This window comes from Myotis yumanensis, unplaced genomic scaffold (genome assembly GCF_028538775.1).
Source record: "Myotis yumanensis isolate MYYU_CA2020_CCGP unplaced genomic scaffold, mMyoYum1.0.hap1 SCAF_5, whole genome shotgun sequence".
In the NCBI taxonomy this organism is placed as follows: Eukaryota; Metazoa; Chordata; class Mammalia; order Chiroptera; family Vespertilionidae; genus Myotis; species Myotis yumanensis.
In genome coordinates this window covers 79,614,469-79,638,685 of record NW_027223756.1, presented here as the reverse complement: position 1 = coordinate 79,638,685, position 24,217 = coordinate 79,614,469, and the positions used below count along the sequence as shown (strand labels likewise).

Genomic DNA, 24,217 nt, shown 5'->3' with positions numbered 1-24,217 from the left:
TGCACTGGGGCCTCCTACCAGGACACCTGCAGCTGGCCAGTGCACCCTCCCAGCCCTCAACCCTGCTCTCCCAAACACAGTCAGATCTTGTTCTGCCTCCACTGAAAACCCTCCATTAGGGTCACATCTGGATGCAGCACTGACACCACCCTGCTGCCCTCACCCTCTTGCCTTCACAGCCCCTTACCCACTTCCTCTAGCCACATGGGCCCTGCTCTTCCTTCAACACCCCACATGCCATCCTGCCCCAGGGCCTTTGCACACACTGTTTCCCCTGCCTGGAGCACTCAGATCTCTGTTCTGGACCCTGCCCTGCCCAGGTGACTAGAAGCCCTAGCCTGTTGCTCTGCTATCTGTCTCTGTGATCCAGATTGTCACCTGATGCCATGTTATCTGTGTACCTATGTAGATGTCCCCCCACCTCCAAGATGGCTGTAATGAGTTCTCCAGATCTCCCCATGTGGTGAAATGACCCTGCCAAGGCACTGGGATCTAGCACCCCCATGCCTATCACAGGGCATGGGGCTCCCAAAAGAGCCTCCCCAGGCCCTCCAAGGTGTGAGAGGAGGATTTGCCCCTGCTCTTGACCCAGGAGGAAAGAGCTCCACTGGAGAACTTTGGCCTCACGGCCAGGTGTCAGGAGGATGGTGGCACCTCAGATTAGGGGACGAGCTTTAAAACAAGAGCCTCTCACATCAGTCTCTCCCCACCCCTCTAACCTGCCCCGAATGACTTCTTTCCAAACAGGCAGCATGTCCTGCTTAGAGCGAGGGCCCTGGGTTTTGGAAACGGTTGGCCCACAAGCCCACAGGCATTGCGGGCTGATTAAAGTTAGCCATGACTCTTTGCTTAACAGCTGGAATTAAGAAGATTCACATCTGAAGTTGGAGGTGCCAGCACTCTGGCTCCAGCAGCCTTTCCAGCAGCACTGAGGGGGATGTGCCTAGAGGAGACATCTGGATATCACTCGTTTCCTCCCCCAGACGCTGAGTCTGCTTATAGACAGTGAGTCTGGGCAGCTCTAGAGACGGGCATGCTGCCCTTGGCACGGGGCACAGACCCCGGGGCAGCTCAGCTAATGTGTAGAAAGCACCAGGCACTAGGCTAGGAGCACAAGACCCAGAAAAGCAAGCAAGACTTGGCTCTGTCTTTCAGGGATTCACAGTCCAGGGGTCAACAACACAGAGGCAGGAGCAAGAGCAGAGCAGAGTGGGGAGCCCAAGGTGGGGCATTCCAAAGCCAGCCTGGGGACAGCAGGTCTGGGAAGGCTTCCTGGAAGAGGTGGCAAATGAGTGAACTCAAACAATGAACAAAAATCTGACTGGCAAGACAGGGGATTGGGGGTGGGACACCCTGGAGGACATCGAAGAGCACACTGTTGCTGTGTGTGTGGGGGTAGGGGGGCAGTTGTCAAAGGCCACAGGGCATATGGCCTGGCTGTAGGCTGTGGTGAGCCTGGCAGAGTCTCCAGCCAGGGCGTACACAGATGGAGCAGCATCCCAAATGCCTGTCCTGGCCATGGTGAGGCGCTAACAGGAAGGACAGGGGCCCTGTGGGGGGAGGAAAGGGCTGGAAAGCAGGCAATGGTCAGGGCAGGGGAGAGGGACAAGGGGTTGAAATAAGAGATTAAGAGGGAAACTGGGCAGGCTGATGGCACAGAACAGAGTGCAGGGAGATGCCAGGCTCCCAACTTGGGAAACATGGGCCAGAGGGGGCCCCAGTCTGGAAAGTGCAGAACGCAGTGTGCCTGGCTCAGCTGCGAGCCATTAGGTCTTCATAGCTCTGGTGTCCCCAGGTGGGTCACAGCGGGTCTTTGCCCTGGCCCCAACCCAACTCTGGGACTTGGCTGGTCACCACCCATGCCCTCTGGCCCCAGCTGGTGCCAAGCCCAGGCCAAGTTGAGGAACTTTCTGAGGACAGTGGCCATGACGCCTCCATGCCGAAACCCCACCCCTCGGTCTGATACCCCATTTTTATTCCCACTGAAAAATCACCTTTAGATAAAACTCAGAAACTGGGCCCTTTCCCCACAGCCCTCACAAAGGGAGGCTCCCGCACGCCCTGAACTGTCACGGGCTTCTCCCTGTGACTGTCCCACCCCGACCTGTCCCATTTCCATCCTCCAGGCTCTAACGGATCCCACTGTGGCTCCTGCAGCAAATGGGTTCTCCTTCCCCACCACCCGCCCCAGAGTTCCTGTTCAGCAGAGCAAATGGTGGCACCGAGGGGAACAGACAGCGCCCTGTGTGGCCCTGTGGGGCCGTGCGCTCACCTGGCTGTACGGGTAGAAGAGGGTGCAGATGGCGCAGTAGGGCTCAGTGAGCGCAGCCACCGCGTTGAACTTCCTCTCAGCCTGGAAGCTGGCAGCCTTGTTCTTCCACTGCAGGGACAGCAGGGACCTCAAGGCCTCGGGGTCACTCATGTCCTCCTCCCCGGAGAAAGGGAAGGCTTCTAGAGTAAGGAGGGTGGGGAAGAAAAAGTTAAACCTCGCCTGAGGCTCACTCCCCGCCTCGAAGGGTGGGTGTTTTACTGCCCAGAGAATTCTTGGTGATGTGTCCCCACTTACACAGCCCCCGAGTCTCTCTGCAGAGAGGCCACCAAGCCACCCAGGATGGGGTGGAGGGGGCTGGTCCTGTCTGGGGGTGGGAGATGGGCTGAGCCAAACCTTGGCAGGTCAGGTAGGATCTTGAGTTCAAAGGAGCCAAGAGAGTGTGGCTGAGAGTTGTGGAGGGGAAGCGGGTAGGAGGGGGAGAGGTGGTGTCACCAGAAAGTCCTATTAAGGCAGTGGTTCTCAACTTTCCTAATGCCTTGACCCTTTAATACAGTTCCTCATGTTGTGGTGACCCCCAACCATAAAATTATTTTCGTTGCTACTTCATAACTGTAATTTTGCTACTGTTATGAATCGCCATGTAAATATCTGATATGCAGGATGTATTTTCATTGTCACAAATTGAACATAATTAAAGCATAGTGATTAATCACAAAAACAATATGTAATTATACATGTGTTTTCCGATGGTCTTAGGCGACCCCTGTGAAAGGGTCGTTCGACCCCCAAAGGGGTCGCGACCCACAGGCTGAGAACCGCTGTATTAAGGGAAGATGGAGGTCACTAATTAGCAGGTCTCTTCTGTCCCCCCTCCCCCGCCCTGCCTGTCATCACCTCTCAGCCTCCATTACCAGCCCCTGTCCCCGAAGTCTCATTGCTGGGTTTCCTGAGCACCTGAGACTCAGCGCTCCCCTGGGAGCCTGCCCTGGAAGCCAGTGCTCAATTCTGAGGCCCCAACCTTCACAGCGGCATCTTCCTCAAGACCCCTTCCACTCCTGGGAGCTCAGCGCTGTGATCCATGGAGCTTCTAGAACCCTCCCTGCCCTAGCCTTCAAATTAGATTCAGAATAAAAGAAGCCATCCAGAAGATTTTCAAATTCCACATGCTTCTTAAGCAGAAGGCTAAAGCGGAAGATGAAAAACTGGCTTCCCAGGGTTTCTGCCCACGAGATAGCAGCTCTGACTCTAGCCGAGTGTTAAGTACAAGCTTCTCATCTCCAAGCCTCCGCCGCTACGGCTCGGCGGCTCCAGATCCAGCTCCCACAGCCCAGCGGCTGAAAGAGTCACTTCTGCTGCAACTGGTGGCTCCCCAGCCCTGTGTCACCTCTCTCCCCCCACCCCGCCATGTCTAGCCATAGGTCTAAGCCCTGGGTGTCTCTAATGACAGCTGTCTGCCTGGGGAGGGGTGTTTCAAAGGTTTCCTCTAGTCACACAGCCTGGGGCCGAGCCCTGGCTCACCCTCATCACTGGATGCCTCTTGCTTTACCACTGACAGAGGGGACCGGGTGGGCGGCTTGCCCAGAGGGTGGCGCCGGCTCTTCTTGATCTCCATCTTCAACTTGGAAAATGTTGACTGAGCCTGAAACACAGGACAGGAAGTGTCTTTGAGTCACAGACGGGAGCAGGTTCAGCTCAGTGGTGCCTCAGTTTCCCCAGCAGGAAGAGGTGGCAAGAGCCACTGTGGTTTCTAAACCACACACACACTGCAGGCCTCTGTGAGCCATGGGGCCATTTCATGAGCAGGGATGCTGTGGCCAGTGCACAGGGACAGGCAGGACCCCCAGCCCCAGGGAGCCTGGAGGGCATCCTACCTGCACTTCGCTGGCTCCACTGTCCTCCTCAGGCTCCGTCAGCTCCATGGGGGCTAGCTGCTCCTTCCAGGCGGGGCCCTTCTGGGGAAAGTGCTCAGACGCCTGCTGGCAGGACACTCGGCCCTTCTCACACGTGGCTTGGCTGGCCCAGGGCACCACATACAACATGGGGATGATGGGGCGGGGCTTGGGCTCCAGCTCCTCACCAGGTGCCTCGGGGGGCATGACATTGAGGGGCGGTGGCAAGGGGCTCTCCTCAGTGACTTCAGGGCCGGGGGTCAGCACTGGGGGCTCCAGTGGGGGCGGTGGCATCTCCTCACCGGGGAACTGGGGGGGCAGGGGTGGTGGCAGCTCGGGTAGGAGTGGGTGGTGAGGGTGCAGGGGGCTCTTCTTCTTCCGGTCGCTCTTGGCCTTGGCTGGCCGCAGCTTGCCCCTCCTGTCCTCTGTGAGGAGAGAGGAAAGACCGGTCACAGCTGAGGCCAGTGGCCATGCACCCTCGTGGGAGCCCCCTGACCCAGGCAGGAGCTGGCTGGAGGGGAGGAGAAACCCCTCTGGACTTCCCCAAAAGAACACAGGCTTCGAGCAAGTTAAAATCACTGCCAGTTATGCTGCCAGGTGGCAGGAAACCAGCCACTTCCGAGTCTTGGGGGAGCCCCCACCCCTGCCCTCACCTCTGGGTTCTGTACGTGCTCAAAGCACCTTCTGGAATTAGCTTGAAGTAGAGGAAAGACATGTGTCTTTCCCAAGGGGTGGGGTAGAAGAGGCAGGATTTGTTTTCCTTTCGGATATCTGAGTTTTGTGTATTTCTACAGTAAAAACACACAACTTGTAGAATTTTTTAAAAGCAAAGACTCAAACAATAAACCGTAAAGGAGAAGTCACTTAAGTGGAACCAAGAGCAGATGGGCCTGGAGGGCCCGGAACACCCTTCTGCCCCCAAGGGCTGGTGCTGGGGGATTTCCTGACAGGGGACAGGGCGGGGTGGGAAGTAGATGAGGCGTGTCTCCCATGGCATTTTAATTGGGGGCCAGGATGGGTGTGTGGTCAGCAGAATCATGGCCCCCAGAGATGCCCATGTCCTAGCTCTGGGACCTGTGAGTGTGGAACCTGACATGGCCATGACTTTGCAGATGGGAGTGGGTTAGTGAAGATGGTCTGGGTGTACTAACAGGGTCCTTAAAAGCAGAGGACCTTTTCCAGCTGTGGTCAGAGGGAGCCATGACTACGGAAGGGTCAAAGAGATGCTGACGCTGGAAGGAGGAGCCACAAGCCCAGGATGCAGTTCCTCCAGAAGCTGGAAATGACCCTCCCCTGAAGCCTCAAAAAGAAACCAACCTTGCCACACCTGGGTCAGCCCCGGGAGGCCCACGTGAGGCTTCTGGCCTCCAGGACTGAAAGCAAATATATGTGTGAGGTCACTGTCGTGGCAGCCCCAGGGACTCTCCTCTCAAGGATGACAGGCCTGGCGATGACCTACCAGGGCGAGCTGGGAGCATAGCGAGGTCTAGAGCCCTCAGGCCTTGCCTGCCCCGTCTGGAGAATGGGCACATAGAACATCTGGGTGTCCCAGGTCCCCGGGGGTTTAGGATGCTACATAAAGAGGAACACTGGCTTGGAACCAGGGGACCAACTATTTTGGCTGCCTGCGACGGAGGGGCTCCTGAACACCCTGGATGAGGGTTGTGCTGCTGACAGGACTCGGAGGCCCAGAGTTACCTGTGCTCGACAGTCCCAGGCTGGGAAAATAAGGACAAATGGAGGGCAAGGATCTGTCCCTCTCCATGCGAAACTAGTGACAACAGGAAGTATAATGAGTTCTGGTGTGCAACACGGCATCCACATTTTTACCTCTTGCTATAAAAACCCGTCCATATGTCACCCCTGTTCCTCAGCCAAAGATGACGGAATAAGTGCTGATGACCTTGGGTGAGGGCTTGTCACTTAACCCCTGATCGGCACTGTGACTCCAAGAAGGAACAAGCAAGGAACCTCCCTGCCAGCAGACACCCAGCCCAAAGCACTAAGAGGAGCCGAATCGCCCACTCACTCCCAATAAGGGGGCTGCAGAGCTTGGAACCAGGCCTCTGGAACCATGAGGACGTGCCCCAGTCCCCCTCCCCCGCCCCTTCTCCACTCCCTGCTCTCACCCTCCCGCGTCTGCAGCTGCAGCCCTGCACTGGCTGCTGGGACAGCCCATGGTGTCCTTGGCAAGCATAACCTGTGTCTTTCAAGAGAGGCTCCATCAGCCAGAAGACGGAATGCTCACGCCGACCCTGGCCCCTGCCTTCTGGTCCTGAGTCTTCTGGAGGCACCAAGGATTCTTCCCTCGCCTTTGCCCCACCAAGGGGAGCCTTGGCCCTCTCCCACCAAACCCTGAGTCTGGTCAAGCTATCTGGCCAAGGAAAGCAAATAATAGACCTCCCTCCCCTCCAGTAGTGGACGGCTCCCTACAACAAAGGCCCCTTCCCCATCCAGGGACGTGGAGGGAGAGGGATGTGGAGCATTGCTCATAACAGCACCATGGCCCGGGGAGGTGACCAGGGGCCTGGGAGATCAGTGGCCAGAGTGGTGTCGGGGCTAATTTACAGAACCAGCACAGAGGCTGGCCCTAGAGCCGCTATCCTATTTGTGTAAAAGGCACTTTCAGATAAATGCTTTGTTCTCTAAGGAAATTCAGTATTTCTTCCTCCCTCATAGTCCAAATATTGAATGGAAATCGCACCAGTCTGTCATCCTGAGGACAGTGGGTCCAATTTACTCTCCACTCTGAAGACTCTGCTGTCAAAAAGGTACAAGTTCCGGCCCTTTCCTCCTGTCTCTAGGCTCTGGGAAGCCGAGGGAGACAAACACACAGAGGGCCCTTAAGGGGACAAGCCCAAGGTCAGGAAGGATACCTGGGGACTCAGGGCTCTGTTACCACAGGACTCCCCTCCCACCTCATGCCCCATCAGAGGCCACACTGCCAGACCTCAGCAAGCTCCCTACCTGCTGGGGCCTGAGGAAGCCTCAAAATGGAGCAGAAATGTCACATTAAAAGGGCTTAAGGTCACTCTGTTTGTTATGCTAAGTGGTTAGAGCGTCAGCCCCGCACTGAGGGGTCATGGGCTCAATTCCCAAAGGCATGTAACTGGGTTGCAGATTTGATCCCCAACCCCAGTCAGGGCGCATCCTGGAGGCAACCAATTGATGTGTCTCTCACATCAATGTTTCTCTCTCCCCTCCCTTCTACTCTTTCTAAAAATCAATGGAAAAATTATCCTCGGGTGAGGATTAATAGGAAAAAGAAAAGAGCTTAGGGTCAAGGGAAAAAAAGGGAGGCTTAGGATCCCAGCCAGTCCCTCCCCAGCAGGTAGGGCCGCCCACCTCCTGGACACAGGTGGGCAGAATGCAGGGACCCCGCCCCCCTCCCATAGCAGACGAGCTGAGGCCCTTCTAGTACTATTCTTAGAAGTGGGGAGGATGCCACAGCCAAGACCACCTCCTACCCCCATTGGATTTTATCAACCGGACTGGTTCTTTGGAGTTCCCACACCTTCTCTACGGCACCAAGTTCATGGCGGGGGGGAGGGGGAGGGGGGTAAGGGGTGCACTAAGATGATGTGATAGATCTGGGATCCCAAGCTCAACTTCTGCTATATGTTGCCCACAGAAGGGGGTGGTGGCCTCATGACTGCAATCTGGCTTAGAGACACTCCACTCCACACCTCTCCACACCTCTCCACCCCTTGCCCAGTTTGGGCGAGCTGGTCTTGGTCCCATGGTCCAGGCCACTCCTGTCAACTCCGCATTCTTCCCATGCAGAGCCCGAGGCAGGGTGCAGCCTGGTGTGGGTGAGGCCTGGATGGACTGTGCTTGCGGGGGGGGGGGGGGGGGGGGGCTACATGGCAATATGTGTCTCCAAGTGAAGACACATAAAGGCCCAGCCCATCTGTTCCCTGCTGGGTACAGAAGCCTTTGCTGTCCTGTCCTAAAGCCAGTCACAAGCTGTCAGGTCACTCCTGAAACCAGGGGCTCCATGACCATCAACTGCCCACAGCGCATACTGCTCACAGGGTGCTCCTGTATCCTCGAGACCCTGGGAGGTCTCAGGGTGGGTCCCTCTGGCTGTGTGCTCTGCCTAGGAGTGTACGGCACTATGGTGGGACCAGCCCTCCTGGGTCTTGGCACTGCCCCTGCAGCCCCATCTCCCAAACTGTGAGAAAGGCCGTGCCCAACTACAGGTGGGGCCAGAGCACTGTGACATGGCCACGGCCAGGCAGGAGAAAGGAGCCCCTGCTGTCCCGGCAAACCAGGATTGACACGGCTGCCTTCCTGCCTTCTGCCTGGGGGAGGGGTGGGCATGGGGGTGGAGGACAGAGAGAGGCTGCTGGTCCTTCCCAGGGCAGCAGCTCTTCCCAGACCACCAAGCGGTGGGTGCAGAGGGGAACACCTGCAGCTGGGAAGCAGCCTCCCAGACCCTAGTGCCCCATCAGCCAGCCCAGGGTCCCTCCCACCCCCGGGGGCTTCCTCCTGCCCCTCCAGCACCCAGATGCTGTCAGAGCAACAGCAAATGGTCTCCCTTTGCAAACACAAAATTATTGCTCACACATGACATGATCCTTGGCACTTACAGCTTTTAGGGACATTAAGCTGGTATTAAAGGAAGTCTGGAAACCACTTTAAAACCTTCTACTCATTCCCCGATGTGTTTGCTGTCACCCCTGACTGCAAACACTTATTTGATGTGTTCAGAGTTGTCTTCCCACCAAGGGCTCAAGAGATGGGTCCCAGGAGGCTCTCTAGCAGTGGCAGCCACATCCAGTGCCCCCAGGGGGCCACTTCCTTTCTAGAAAAAGACCCCACACACACAACCCAACTCCTCATTCTTGGGAACAGAGCTCTGTCACGGGACAGGGACAAGGTGGGTGTTGAACACTGGGGAGCACTCTCAGCCCTGAGCAGACACACCACCCCGGATACGGCCCCATCCTTGCTGGGGTCCACGTGCCGCTGGAAGCCATGAAAGCCACAGTCCTGGAGGACTGCACCAAGGCCTGGCCACATGACACCATAATGACACTGTGACCATCCCTGCAATGCAGACCCTGAAGCCCTTTGGGAAAAGGCCCAGGGGTCCTGGGGTGAGACTGTTGAGGGGAAGGGGAGTGAATGCAACGACTGGTGAGGAGAGCACGTGTCCTCCACGTGGCTTGTGGTTTCACCTATAGCGCATGTTTTACTTTCAAGGGTCACGGAACCTCCTGTTTAGGCAGCCAGCTGGGGAAGCAGCCCCCCATCATGAGGCCCTAGGTCCCGGGGCCCAACTCGGAGAGCTCATTATTAACCATCACAACCCGAGTTCAACCACCCAACTGCCTTACAGAACGTGTGTGTTCAATCGTATTCTTACATCCAGGAGCACACACAACGCCAGTGCCGTGCCTGAAGGACCATGGCATGTGACACCATGTGCCCCTCCCAGATCCCCCACCCCCACTCAGGGAGCCCCCAGGAGTAACCCAAGGCTTCTCTCTCTTGTTTTCCGTGTGTTTATTCTCTATTATGGGCTGAATTATGTCCCCATACCCCTAATTCCTATGTTGAAGTCCTACTCCCAGTGCCCCAGAATGTGGCCTTATTTAGAGTCACTGCAGATGTCATGAGCTCAGGTGAGGTCATCAGGGAGGCCCTAATCCAATGTGACTGGTGTCCTCATGACAGAGACATTAGGGCAGAGATGCTGGCACAGGGAGAACGCCATGTGAATGCAAAGACGGCATCTACAAGCCAAGGAGAGAGGCCTCAGAAGGAACCAGATCTGCCAACACCTTGAATCATGGGCTCTGGCCTCCAGATCTGTGAGACGAGAAACTGTTTTTGAGGCCCCCGTAGTCCATCTGGGTGCTTTGTTCGGCAGCCTAAGCCGACTCAACAGCTCCCTCAACAACCCACTGTCCAGCTGGCGAGTTTTCTGAACTGTAAGTAAATGGGACATTGTACATGTGCCCCCCGACATTTGAGGCTACCTCTGCGAGTCCCCTGGGCACAGATGGTGACCTTCGCCCCTCGCACCTGCAGTGGAGGGGGTGCTCACTCCTGCCCTGTGAACTGACCGCCAGTCCCCAGACCTCCCCCGACTCTCCTCTTCTACCTCTCTCCCTCCATCTATATTTAGATCGAACCCCCACACTCTGCTGGGATCCTGAAGGAGCTGAGAACCCCCAGGTAGTGGTTGGGGGAGGGAGGGACTGGACCTTCCCACGGGAGAGTTCTCCCAACACACATGGCTCCATTTATTTACCAATTCTTCCTCACTTTTCAAAAATGTCTCTAATTTTCTCCATAAAGGTCTTTTATTTGTTGTTAGCTTTGTTCCAAGGTGCTTACTCTTTGGTTGCTTTTACTGTAGGTAGCATCCCAACAATGCTGCCATGTGCCCATGGCTGGGCACGGGAATGAGACCTGACTTCTGTGTGGGGCTCATTCGGCTCCTCTACCGGATCAATGACCCAACGGCTCAGTCCCCACATCCCTTTCTACGTAGGGGATCACGCCTATGTCCAGATATTGCCGGCACATGCTTCCTCACCAACTAGGCGCCTTCTTGCTACATCCTGCCTTCTGGACCTCCTGGGTGTGTGACACCCCACTAGACAAGCACGTGTTGGAACATCTGGGAAGACACCAGCACACAATTCACCCAGAAATGCTCTGCTCTTCCCCTTGTGAGTGCCTGAGGGTCCCCCTCAGAGACACTCACCTGCCAGCCAGGGGACAGTCACTCCCTAACTGGGAACCCCAGAATCTGCCTGTGGGTACGTCCAGGTACGTCTCCAACTGTGACGTATGGATAGTCACCTTGGATGCCACATCCTGGTGAGCACACAATGCTGAAATAAGCAGGGCCGTGCTGAGCTCACACATCCCAAGACACAGACATCAAGAGGGGAACTGAGGACCCAAGCAGAACCCTCCGGTGACTATGGCCTGTGACCGGGGCCTGAGGCACGACCCCCAGGCAATCACCATCCGGGCCCCATTATTGCCCAGAGCCTGGAAGGGGCCAGAGAGGAGAGGCCCCTCCTCTACCCTGGGAGCAGCTGCTATGTGCAAACGTGGGAGTAGCTAAAGCTATAAATTAGAAAAATGAAACGAGCTATAAAAAAGAAAAGGAAATGCTGTAAAACACGGGAGTGGGAACCTTTAAAACACATACTAATGCTCCATGGCTAACATGATCCTGTGCTGTGTGAAGGGTATGTTTCTGAGACACTCCACCACGACCCCAGCACAGGCTCACCAACATCTGGCCACTTTCACGATGGGCAGACTCTGCTGTGGCTGAATGTCCCCCAAGATGCATTATGTTGAAACCTACCCCCCAACGTGATAGTCTCAAGAGATGGGGCCTATGGGACGTAATCGGGTCATGAGAGCAGGGCCCTCATTAACTGTATCGGTGCCCTGACAGCAGAGGCTGCAGAGCTCGCTGCTCTTCCACGTGTGGCCACAGCGTGAAGGCAGCCATCTGCAACCTGGAAGAGGGCCTCACCAGGACCCGGCCACACAGCACCCCGATCTCAACTCCCTGCCTCTAGAACCACGAGGCTGCTGTTTTTAAGCTGCCTGGCCTGTGGTGTTCTGTGAGAACAGCCCAAGTGGACTGAGACCGCCTCTCTTCAGTTTCTGGGAGAAGAGGGACTTTTCACAGCACCCCTAGAATGAACATGTCTTATGAAATGCCTCACCCAGCCAGGAAAGCACATGAAATGGGTTCTTAAAGAGCAGAAATCCTGTAGCCAGAGCAAAGCTGGCTCTTTCCACCGGCCAGGAGTCAGGAAGGAGCCAGCGTGGGCACCAGGCCCGGCCTCCCCGCCCAGCTGTAACTGACCTTCTGGGCCCTCTGCCTCCCGGCCCTGCGGTGGCAGCTGGGGATCCTCCTCCTCGTCCTCGGGATCCGCCTCCTGTGCAGCCTCCTCTTTCGCACTACCACTGGTCTCCTCGGGAGGAGCCGCCCCAGCTGCCCCCTCCCCGGGCAACTTGGGGTCTTCTGGCTTGGGCTTCTTGGGCTGACTGCGTTTCCGGTGAGACCTGGAGAGGGGGAGTCATCAGAAAGGAGGTGAAACAGCAGAGGGGAGAGCCCCAGATCTGTGCTCGGCAGTACGGAGCCTCCACAACCAGAATCAGGGGACAGGGGACCCTCAGGAGGTGGCTCCAGGGGCCAGGGCAGGGGTGGTGGAGGGAGAGAGGCCTGGGAGGGGATGGGGAGGGCAATGGGATGGTGGGGCCATGTCAAAGCGGGTGCTGATGACAGCTGGAGATGGGCTGACTGGATGAACCTGGGCTCCAGGAGCCCCCCTGTGGTGGGGGAGGGAGGGACAGGGAGCGTGATCACAATGGAAACAGCAGCAGGTGGAAAATGCCTAAACGACAAACAAAACAAAAGGTGCACTTACGACAGGCCCGGCTTTTTGCTCTGCTCTTTCTTCCTCTCTAGATTTGGTTTCCTCTCCTCCTCAGTCTTTTTCCAGTGTCTGCTTTCTTTCAGACTAATTTGTCTAGAATGTAAATGTCAGGGAGTTTTTCTCTAGGACTGGTGTTAACTCCCCACGACGCCTCATCTAAGGCCTCGACTTCGGCGCCTGCTTCCGTAGGGCTCCCCGTGTGCCTCTCCACACTCCGGAGCTCCACGCCCAGGGAACAACCTGCACCCATGACCCTCTTCGCCCTGTCACCCGCCTCCAGGTCAGGGCCCGGGCTGGCAGGATGTCGGGTCCCCACATCCAGCTCGGCTCAGGGAGAAACAGTCCTGGGGATGGCGGGGGCGAACCTCGCCCACAGTGAGAATTCACGCTGAGGCTTAGCTATGGCTTCTTAGTGAAAAGGAGAGAGAATTGGGTTATAAAGGAAGAAAAGAAAGCAACAAAGGGGGTGGGCCTGCAGATTAGTGCCAGGGCACCCTGTAGGGGTTCTGGGAAATAGGACCCTGGAGCCTTCCGGGGAGGGGACAGAGCAGCTTTTAGACGGACAGGAGGCGTGTAGTGCCCTAGGAGCTCAGGCAGAGGCAGGTGTGTGGAGAGGCCCAGCCTTGGGCAGGGCACTAACGCCCTCCAGGGAATGGGGGTGATGCCCTCCCACATGGCCGCAGGCTCCAGGCCTCATGACCCGCCCCCACTACCTTTTCATCTATCCCAGTCTGCAACCCGAGAATGTTGACGTTTCCAAGAGAGGTGCTGGCTGCAGCTTCCCTTGTCCATGAATTCTCCTGTGGCCCCAGTGAGGTCAGACTCAGATATGAAGACCCTATGGGGGTCCCCATGGCAGCCACACCTCCAAGGACCAACATTCACCAAGCAGAAGCAGGGCTATCTGACCAGGGAAGGGTAGGGGCCCAGGGAGGCCCCAAGGGCTCCTGACACCAGGACCCCTACCTCCCACCTGGGACCTGACAGCCTCCTTGCTGCCTCCCCAGCCCACTCCTGCTCTCCATGTGGCTTCTGGGGCACCCCCTCCTAACCGTCTTCTAACACTAACCTTGGCTGGTTGTTCTCATGGCTTGGCTGCCTAACTCAGGGCCCTAGTCTCTGCTGCTCCATCTCCCGAGCACAGTGGGCACGTGACAAGCCCCACTTGATGTTTGCAGCATGAATCACCCCATGACCAAAGGTGAAAAGCAGGGAGCATTCGGTGGGGATTGAGCAACATGGGCAGAGGCATGGCATCACACACAGCATGGCGTGCAAGGGTCACTGTGAAGGGGATAGGGCAGGGGCGGAAAGGGACACAGGAGCCAGAGATGCTCTCCACCACAGCAGAGCCACCAGCGAATCCACACCGGGTCAGTTGGGGAAATGCCAGGTATGGCCCACACAGTGAAACAGGTGGTGAGCCCCAAGACCTGGCGGTAGATGTAGCTGGCTTTCGTCACCAGCTGTCACGTCTAGAAATGATGCAGGGCCACAGGGCTACAAGGATGAGTGCCCAAAGCGAACCCCCAAGCTGGCCCCAGACACCCAGTAGAGGGGTATCCTCCTACTACCAACTCACCTGGCCTCGGCTTCCTGTAGCTGCCCAGCCCCTCGGTCCCTTCTCTCACCCCACCCCAGGCCTGGCACTTCTGAGCCTGCCTACCCAATCCCAGGGCTGACCAGGAGTGTCCCCACTGGGGCCCTATCTGTCCCAGAGAGCCAGGTCTCCCTCGTCCCCCTACACTCCATTGGCCTCAGAGCTCTGGGGCCCCCCAGCACCACTGGTCACCCCCCCCAATACGGAGACCCCCAGAATGGGTGGACAGACTTAAGCAGAGGGCTACGCCCTACTGCAGAGAGAAGGCAAGATGAACGTCAGCACGCAAAGAAATACATATTTTGTGAGTTCATAAGCTGGGAGACTAACACAGGAAGAACCTGTGGCCAGTTTGCCACAAAGTGGGGGTGGGAGCGGGGAGAGAGACATCTACCAGGCACATCCTAATCATATTCCAACCATAACAGCATCCCCCAGGCTGCTCCCCAGACACGAGACCCCTCTCTCTTTTAGCTGTTTCTTCTCTTAGTTACTTCCATGTGTCTCCCCCATGCTGCTTTCTTTTTATTTTTTAATTTTTTTGGTTTGGCTTCCTTTGCACAGTTACCAAGCAGCTCTTAGTTACCACTCAGGGTGTGGCTATGCTTCCTGCTTCCACATCCACCAGCTTCTCTGCCTGAATCTGCCACCATCTTCGGTTGTGGTGAAATTCCACGTTTGACATTTTACTGACTGTAAATATTGTGCATCCATGCTGCTTGCACTGCAGGTTTTGTTCGCTCTTCCTAGAGTAACTGTTCCTCTCTTAGATGCTTGGCCTTCCTGGTTATCTCCCAGCTCTGGTGTGGCTCCTACTCAGGGCACCACACACACCTCCATGACATCCTTATGTTGAAACTGGTTTGGATTCTCCTGGGTTGGATTTGGTTTCCCTGGTTCTGTGTCTTTCCTGGCTGATGCCATTGCTTAGCTAGAGCACACCCTTTAGCTTTCTCAGAAAAGAGGGAAAACCTGGGATTCTGCATGTCTAAAAAGATCCTATTCCTCTCACACATATTTAGTTGGTAATTTCACTAGGTACATACTTCTAAGGCCTCGTCCTTTTTGTCTATTAGCTTGTAGCATTATGATCACCAAGTCCAATGCCATTTGGGTCCCTTGTTCTTTATGTTGACATGTTTATTCACTCCCGAAGCTGAAAACCTTCTGATAACCGAAGAGCTGTGATATTCCGAGGTGCGTATAATCCTCATCCCCTGTGCCAGGCTCTGTAGTCTGAAAACGTCTTTGGTTCTTGCGAATCGTTCTTTTCTCTTTTCCTAAAACTCCTAGTAGAGGCTGGAGTTCCTCGACTGAGCCTCTGATCTTTCTGTCCTGCCCTCTAGTTTTCCCAAGCTATCTTCCAACCCTCTCTTGTGTTTTTTTTGCTCTCATTTTATTTTTTTATTTTAAAAATATTTTTATTGATTTCAGAGAGGGAGAGGGAGAGAGAAACATTAATGATGAGGGAATCACTGATCAGCTGCCTCCTGCATACCCTCTACTGGGGATTGAGCCCACAACCCGGGCATGTGCCCTGACCAAATGGAACCATGACCTCCTGATTCATGGGTCAACACTCAACCACTGAGCCACACCAGCTGGGCTTCTTTGCTCCCATTTTAAATGTTCAAGAGCCATCTCTTTCCTACATGTTTCTTTTTATAGCAACAGGTGCTTCTATCATAAATGCACAGAAGAAGGTGAGCTTTCTTGCTCCTTGCCTCATCTCTTTCTGGGGAGTTCTGCTTTTCCCTTTTGTTTGAGACACTCTCTGTCTTCCACTGAGTTTCCTCAGAGGTTTAGGGACCCCTGGCTGAGTTGTGTGAGGGACTAAGAAGGTTGTTGGTGGCTATGCATGGGTGAGCAGGGCTTGCTGAAGGGGATGGAGAGGGCAGGAGTCCAGTCATTTCACGGGGAACTCCCAACATCAGAACCTATAGCTTTGCTCTGCTGGGCTATTCTGTGACCCAGAGAGGACCCCTACAGTCTCTGGCCTTGGGGTTAGAGGCATGTGGGGCTGGCAGCGAGGTTCCCACAACCTCACCTTCAGGAAGGCCCCTCCCTCTGGCCCAGAACCACCCAGGCTTGACCTCACCAGGCAGCAGGGCCACCGTCCTCTGCTGGGAGTTAGGGTGGAGTGGGGGGTGCCCCCAGCCCAGCAGTTCCTTACACACTGGCCTGCAGCCCACTTTGGTGCCGTCCCAGGAAGTGCCACATCTGAAATCCTATGCCTTTCCAAAGCTCCTCAGCACAAACTAGCTGCACCCTGTCTGTGAGCCCTTGAACTGAGCTCCCTCTGTGCTGCAGTCAGGTACCCATTGGCCATCCTTTCCTCCTTTTCTAAGTCTGCTGCGCTGCTCAGTTGTCATGGCCCCCTTGCCCATTTGTCACTCCTTTACAGTCATTTTAGTGGCATTTCAGGGGAGGATGGAGATAAATGAGCACTTTGTCAGGCTTAACTGGACGTTACTTAGTTAAGTTTATACAAACCAAATATTGGAACTGAGTCCAAATACCTGTACTAATATTTCCAAGATGGAAGTGGGTGTCCTTGGAACCTAAATGGCAGGAGAGGCAGAGCGGGGGCTCCCCATGGGCCCCACCCTATGCAGTGGGCTCAGAGTGGCTCTGGGCTTGGGAACCGAGGGGCCCCAAGCACACAATCCCTCTTTCCCTAAGGCAGGACTGTCAACCCTCACAGGACCAGCTTTTACCCAGGGGGAGTTTGGGGCATCCGAGGCTGTTGGAGCCAGCGCAGCCCCTGGGTCAGGGTGCAAGGGGCTGTGAGCTCTGTACCCCAGGGCCCTTCTCCCCTTCACCCGGACCCAGGACATGTGCCCCTCTCCTCCTACTATCCCTGCCCACATAGACAAGTGGGTGTGTGACGTCTAGAGGCTTTTGCCTCTGAGAAATTGCTGAGGGTGTTCTGGGGAAGAACAATTTAGGAAACATTCAGTAAGTCACCAGGGCAACCCTGGCAAGAGTAGGGTCAGAGGTTCAATGGCGTCCAGTGTCTAGTCAGGAGGCATCAAAGGGGGTGCTGGAGCTGCTCCTGGCTCCTCGTTTCCATGGTGATCCGAGAGGTGGTGAGAGGTGGTGCGGGTGGGCAAGCAGTGCCAGGGGGTTCTTGGCCACTCTCAGCTGGTGGCTTCCCCCATGGATGGCAGGGGTAGCTGGAGGTCATAGCCAGTGGAGCTAGCAGGGGCTGGAACGGGCGGGAACCCTGGGTCCTGGTGAGGAAGCGCGTCTCCCCTCTGCACTAGCATGGTGGTGGCAGCTCAGATGTTCCACAAGCATGTGTACAGCAAGCTGAATGCACACCTGCTGCAACATGTGGTCAATGGGCTGCGTTTCTCGATGTTCTCGTTGGAAGTAACAAGGAGGCGGGAGGAAAAGACAGTCTGCACATGGAGAAGGGCTGCGGGTAGGAATGGGAGGAGGGGAGGCTGGCAGAGACCGGGCCTGGGAGAGGCGCCAGACTCTATGATGGCCAGTGCCAGCAAAGCAGGATCCCACCTGGTGGTGAGGGCCGAAGAGGCCACACAGCCAGGAGCAAGACGTCCCAGCTTTGTGCCCTGTTTGTCATGGGGGAGGGTCAGTGTATTCAACAAGATTTAGGCATGGAAGATAAATTCGAGGGAGGGTGACAAGATCATTCTCTCCTGGAGAGGCCAACACTTGGCCTCTGCTCTAAGATGACATGTGGGGCTCAGTGTGGGGGGCTGTCAGGAAGGCTGGACCCTCCATGTAGCGGGGAAAGGGGGAGGGAACTGGCTGGGTGGGTCTGAGCAGGGACCAGGGAGAAGTTGCAGGACCAAAGGACAAGGCGAAGCTGCAGGGGGACATGAGGAGTGGGGATGGACAGCAGATGAACCTGGAGCCACTGTGATGCCACCACCTCTGCCTAGGGCAGGGTTTCCACCAGGGACACTGGGTGTTGCCTAGGACATCTGTGGCCATTAGAACTGGGACGGGGGAGCTCCTGGCATTAACAAGGTTGGGGCGCGGATGCTGCTCCACACCCTACAGTGCCCAAAGGGGCCCCCACAGAGAATGATGAGCCTAAGTGTCCACAGTGCAGGGGTGCAGGGGACAGTTCAGGGGAGGAGACACACAACCCTGGTCTAGAAGCCACATTTGCCCCTACCCCTATCTAGCCCAAGCCACCCTTCCCTCAAAACAAACTCTCTGAGGCTAAGGGGAGCACCCCGCTCAGTGGAGATGAGGGGCAGGGGCAGGATGACCATGTGTTGTGGGCACTGGGCCAGGAGAGAAAGGTACAGGCAATTGTGAGAGTCACTGACTCTCAGGTTGAGGGTAGCAGTCTTGGGATTTGAAATGTCAGTCCCCGAATCAACCTTTACAGAGAAAGCCCCTCTATGATTTAAAAAAAAGGGGGGCGGGGAGAATCTGTCTTATTTTACATACTGAAAGCTTTAAAGAAAATTATATCCTTGGGGACACGACTTAATTTGTTATTCAATCCCTCTGTCGGAATATTACAGCTCCCCAGGTCGGAAGCAGAGGAGGCTGAGAAGAGAGGGGAACGCTCCAGAAAGGAACAGAGCGTGACAAGCGGGCCAAGCGCCCTCTACTGAGGGCTGGCTGGGCTTGGGGAGTGAGGGGGGCAGCGGGCAGGGAGAGGGCTGTGGGGAAGCTTCCTCTGCACACAGCAGGCTCCAGCTAAGGGAAGCATAGCTGGCGGGCCCGGTCCTCTAATCCCATCCATTTCTGGATGTGCGCTTAATTATTGGCAGTCTGCTCTGTTGACCAATTAGACTGAGCCACAATCCATTAGCCGTTATGCAAATGCTGCATTGGGCTCTGTTCAGCAAGCTCACCCTGCTGGGAGGGATCAGGCGCTGCACAGATGGGCCTCACCGAGAGAAGTTGCTTTTCGTGAGAACACACAGGAGAGCGGGAATCAAAAGGACAGACAACAAAAGAAATCAGTAAAGAGAGACTCACCTTCAGGTGGGCTGTCAGGAACAGATGTGAAAGCATTCTGGGCTGATGGAACATTCTCAGAGGCAGAGGCCAAGGGGTGGGAAAACACGTGGGTGAAGCCAAGACTGCCCAAAGACTCTGGATTCACAGACAAACGCACTGAAAACTAGAACAGCCCCGTCGGGGAAGAAGGTTCTGGAGGGGGCAGAGTTTAAAGGGTGCTTCTGCAGAGTGTGGGAGTGCCACCAACTGGGCACAGCCAAAGGGAGGAACTGTCCGAGTGCCCCCACCTCAGTGCCCGTCCCTGGGGCCAACTGTCCATCATCAGTGGGGACAAGAGAAGCCAGAAGTGACCAAGAGGCTACAATTGGAAAACCTCACCCGAGGCCCAAATCCACCCGCTGCCTGTTCTGGTGTGGCCCCCCAGCTAAGAAAGTTGTTTCCATCTTTAACTGGTAAAAAGTTAAAAGAATAATAATAATTTGTGACATGTGAAAGTGATATAAAATTCCAACTTCAGTCCACAAATAGTTTCATTGGGGCACACCACATTCATTGTTTATGCAAAGCCTACTGTCTGTGGTGGCTTTCGCAGTGAGGACTTGCTGAACATTCCTTGGGCACTAAAACTGAGTGCGTTGGAACTCTGTCTGAGTAGCTCAGAGCCCTGAAAGCCTTGATGTTTCCCAGAGAAGAGAGGAAAATGGGACCGCCGCTTCCGGGGCTACAAGGTGATACCAAGAGCACAGTGCTCACTGCTATCTCCCTCCTGGCAGGAAGTCGATTTCTTCCTCTTCCCGGACCTGCCACCCATGCCTCCATGACTATGGTGCTGATGGCAAGAGGGTGCAGCCACTTCACCCTCTTCTCCCCCAATGGATGCCAGACCCGAGGCTGGGCAGCCACCACACTGTCATAAAAGGCATGGGCCAGGAGGGGGCTCCCTGAGATGGAATGAGGGTGGCAAAGGATGTCCCTGGGAGGACGAGTCTCTCAGTGACTCCAAGATTGTGAATCTGAGCAGCACATTATCGAAAAAGCCAAAGCGAGCAGTCAAAACATGAAATGGCAGGGATACAGACCAAGTACCGGACCCCTGTGCCCCACGGCTCCAGCATGGTACCTGCCATCGTTCGGAGCCAAGGAGGAGCCCAACAGCCCCAACACAGAGACATAGGGCTCTCACCTAAGGTCACAAGCAGAAGAGAAAGAGGGACAGTGTATGCTGTCCCAGAGAGGACCCGGATGGCTGGAGGGTCAAAGGGTCAGCCTCCCAGGAGCTGGTGGACAAGGAGCAGGAGGGAAACTGAGTCTAACAACACAGACACCGCCTGCTACGAGGCCTGCAAACTCGAAAAGGTCAGGGCCTGAGAAACACTCTGACTGAGAAGCAGCAAGATACAGAAGAAGAGGAGGAGGAGAGGAAAGAAAAAGAGGGAGAGAGGGAGGGGACAGCCTGAGGCCACCTGCCAGCAGGGTCTGGCTAGGCTGGGGGTCACTTACGGTCGCCAGCAGAGCCAGGCACAGGGCAGTTCCTTGGCAACTCACCTTCGGAGGAGCTTTGCCTTGAGTGAGGCCCGGGAGGTGCTCCAGGTGCTGAGCTCAGGGCTGCTCAGAGCCGTGGGCCTGGTGTGGTCCAGCACCGTGAAGTCCTTGCCTTGCTTCCACAGCTCATAGCGCTCTGGCTGCAGGATACGCACAAAGACGTCCATGGAGATCTTGACCATGTCCTTCCGGCACGTGCACTGCGGGAGGCAGGAGAGACCCTCTGAGCCCGAGGGTGAGCCACCCCACACTAGACCTTCTATCATGAGACAGGAAGTGGTATCTGCCTGTCCCAGGTGAAGGTGAGGCCACTGAATGTCCTTTTCCAAGCTGTACCCCCACCCCCCACCCCCAAATAGGAGCCTCTGGTCCAACACCTGGCACATGGTGCCAAGGAACAAATGCCAGGTGGCCTGGAGCAGACACTGCCCTGAACAGGAGGGTCCCTGTGTCCACAGCAAAGGGGCAAACACCTGTGATGAGGACAGGCTCAAACACAGTCCTTCTTATGCTCTGAACACTACCCCCTGCAACAAACCACATGTTCTCAGAGCCTCTCCCTCCAGGTTATAGTGTTGTGGTGGCCCCAGGGCTGGGCATGTGCAGGAGGCACCACACCACAGGTATCCTGGGTACATTTGACACCTGGGGGCGTTGGAGGCCAGAGAAGCCAGCCAAGAATCCCAGAATCCGGACTCCAACAGGGAGCCCTGTCAGCGAGAGGAACCCAGGTGGTCCTGGCCTCCCGCTTACCTGTGCATGAGGCCAAGATCAGATGGGAACCATCCTATTGTGAGAGGGAGGAAGAAACAGAGGGGACTTCTGATCTAGGGCAGGGCTGGCAACCTCCATAAAGGGCCAGGCAATCACCTTTTCTGCTTTGTGGGCCACATGGTCTCTGTTACAACCTCTCAAGTCTGCACTGAAGCTGGGAACCATCAGAGATACTATAGGAATGGCATGGCTGCGTTTATAAAACTTTAATTACAAAAAGAGGCAGGGGCCAGATTTGGCGCAGGCTACAGTTTGCTGGCTTCTGGTCTAGGCTCCCAAGGATACAGCAGCCCCTGGAATGGGTGACAGACTCTGGAAGAGGGGTCTCCACAGGGATGGCTGAAGCTGTGTGGAAGTTCGGGAAAAGGGTGCAGAGGATGAGGGGATCTCAGGGGTAACCTTGACCCTGGGGTGCCGCGCTTGCCTTTCTCTAAAGTAGGCACAGTCCTTGCCTTCTTCTGGGGACATGCCTGTCCTGAGAACCGGTAACAGGAGGCCTCGGGGCAGCTGTTCCTCAGGGACACCTACTGCAGCCCCCACAAACTGGGACCTCTCCCGGCCACTCTATAAACAGGCTCAGGAGAAGCCCATTTCCAACCGTGGCTAAAAACTCATCTCCATTTTAAATGCACATCTCTCCCTCCTTTTACAACCTTCTCGATGTTACTGCCACTTTCTCAATGGAAAAGAAGAAAACAGAAAGGAAAACACTTAATTAAATGAGGCAATTATGTACCCTGTCCTGTCAAGTTCTTCAAACTCCCCTCAATTTTCTCTGGAAACAGTGAAGTATTTATGACCCCAAATGTGAGGCTGCAAAAAATGTCCCGGGGCATTTCCTGCAGACCCAGCGCCCCCTCCCCTCCCCACTCCCAGCCTGGATGTGGGAGCTTGGACTGGGAGCAGCACTGACACAATGCAGACAGGGAGGGAATATTTATGGCCAAGAGATTCCCAGTAAACTCAATTCATTTAATGAAAATCTGCAGAACACAGAAAGGCTGGTGGTATAATTTGGCTGTGGATGGCAAGACCACAGATGGTGCCCGTGTTTCAGAATCCTGGCCGGGCCGTGGCCTCCCCTGCGTCACCATCAACAGCAGCTTAAGGGATTTATATCGAGCGGCTCTGCAATTGCTTTTCCTTTAAGTAATTGAAAAAAGCACCTGCGTGCACCCACAGAGGGGGACACATAGACGCAAGCCAGGGAGCCAACTGCTCCGATGGCCTGGAGCCTGACTTGGCTTCCTCACCCAACCAGGACAAAGCCACTGGGGACAGCCTCTCTCGAGGCTCTGTGCAGGTTCAGGGTGGGGTTGGTTTGTCATGGGTTAGGGACAGAGACTTGGGGAGCATGGGCACCTGTGAGGAAGCAGTAGGAAGAAGGCAGGGTCCTGGGGATCCCACGGGAAGGAAGTGACAGCCCACTGGATTCAGGACTCAGTGACAGTGCCTCTGTGGACTGAGCAGCTGAGCTCAGGGTGCAGGCACTGCAGACCCTTTACTGTTTCAGCCGGACAGGTTGGGTAAGGAAGTTGCTAAGGTAACATCTTAATAGGAACTTTCAGGGGCTGAACATGCCAGACCCCACAACAGCACCCCCACCTGGCCATCTTCTGTTTTGGGGTCACGTGCTTAGTGGAACATTACTTGCAGCTGTTTCACTTTGGGCCCAGGAGCAGCACAGAGCGCCTCCACCCTGCAGGGCCCATCCTGGAAAGGCGCTGGGAGCAGGCAGGAGGCAGAGGCTGGTGGCCGAGTCCTTCCGGCAGTCTCAGAGCAGCGCCCGGGGAAGGAACTGAGTTTGAGAGTAAATCACACTATTGTTTTCCCCAATCGTCCCCCTCCAGCCCATAGGGCTCCCAAACCTTCTGGAAAACTGGTGTTTTCATAAGGGTCTGCGGGACTGACTAAAGCTGACAGCTTCTGCTGCTCTCATTCCAGCTCCTCCACTTGGCGGTCCCCTGTCAGCACCGCAACAGAGACAGGCTCCTCCAAGGGTTTGGCCATGTCATTAGTTTCTGATAGAGAAATCGAGCACCAGTGGGGGAGGAGGTCTGAGGGGTCCCCTGCATGCCCCAGGGCCTTCTGTACCATGACAGAGGCATAAAGCACTCAGACACCAGAACCATGAGAGGCAGGGGCTCCCGCTCTGAGAGCCACTAAGTAATGAGGACTCTGAGCGGCCAGTCCTGCTCAAATCAGCCAGGGCCCAGAGGCTGGTGGCTCCATTAGTGCTGAGTGGGGCATCTGGGGACAGATAAAGGAGTCAAGGTAAGAGACGGGGACATGAGGGGTGGGGTAGCGGATGCGGAGTTCATGGCCTGGGTCCCACTGATAGTCTGCTCTGAGGCAAGCTGCTTTTTCACTGGGTCTCCTCCCAGGCCTGCCGCCTGTCCAGAGAGTGGGCCTGTCCACAGAAAACTTAGACCCCCACCTGCTCACCCCATCCCAAGATCCTGGGCCCAGCACCTGTGGCCCCTCCCCGTTCACCAGTGATGCCATCAGAGAGAAGAGGCACGATTGGGCTGGGGCTGGATGGGCACCCCTCTCGGCACCCCCAACACTCATGAGCAGAAACTGGCTCTCAGATGGTGCCTAACATCAAGAGCGGCCTGACAGCCTGCAAAGTGTGCCTCAAAGAGCCCTTGACAGCGCCACCGTTCCAGGAGCTAGCTGCCTGCAACGGTTTAATTAATCAGCAGAGTGAGTTCAATGACGCTCCCTGAACACAGGAGGAACAAGTGCTGTTTCAAGTGAC

The 24,217-nt window shown here is 55.7% G+C and overlaps 1 protein-coding gene across 5 annotated transcripts in view; it reads right to left on the bottom strand.

Moving 5' to 3' along the window:
- The window catches only part of KDM4B (lysine demethylase 4B), a 134,684-nt gene that overhangs the window by 11,834 nt on the left and 98,633 nt on the right, over positions 1-24,217 (bottom strand). For 3 of the 5 annotated variants that reach the window (XM_070415877.1, XM_070415878.1, XM_070415876.1), the window contains 6 exons: positions 20,686-20,882; positions 12,579-12,680; positions 12,014-12,213; positions 4,144-4,586; positions 3,791-3,911; positions 2,273-2,451 (listed from right to left, as the gene is read on the bottom strand). In XM_070415877.1, the coding sequence (XP_070271978.1) occupies positions 2,273-2,451; positions 3,791-3,911; positions 4,144-4,586; positions 12,014-12,213; positions 12,579-12,680; positions 20,686-20,882 (1,242 nt within the window). The remainder of the gene's footprint in view (positions 1-2,272; positions 2,452-3,790; positions 3,912-4,143; positions 4,587-12,013; positions 12,214-12,578; positions 12,681-20,685; positions 20,883-24,217) is intronic. The other 2 variants (XM_070415875.1, XM_070415879.1) reach the window with 1 other exon arrangement.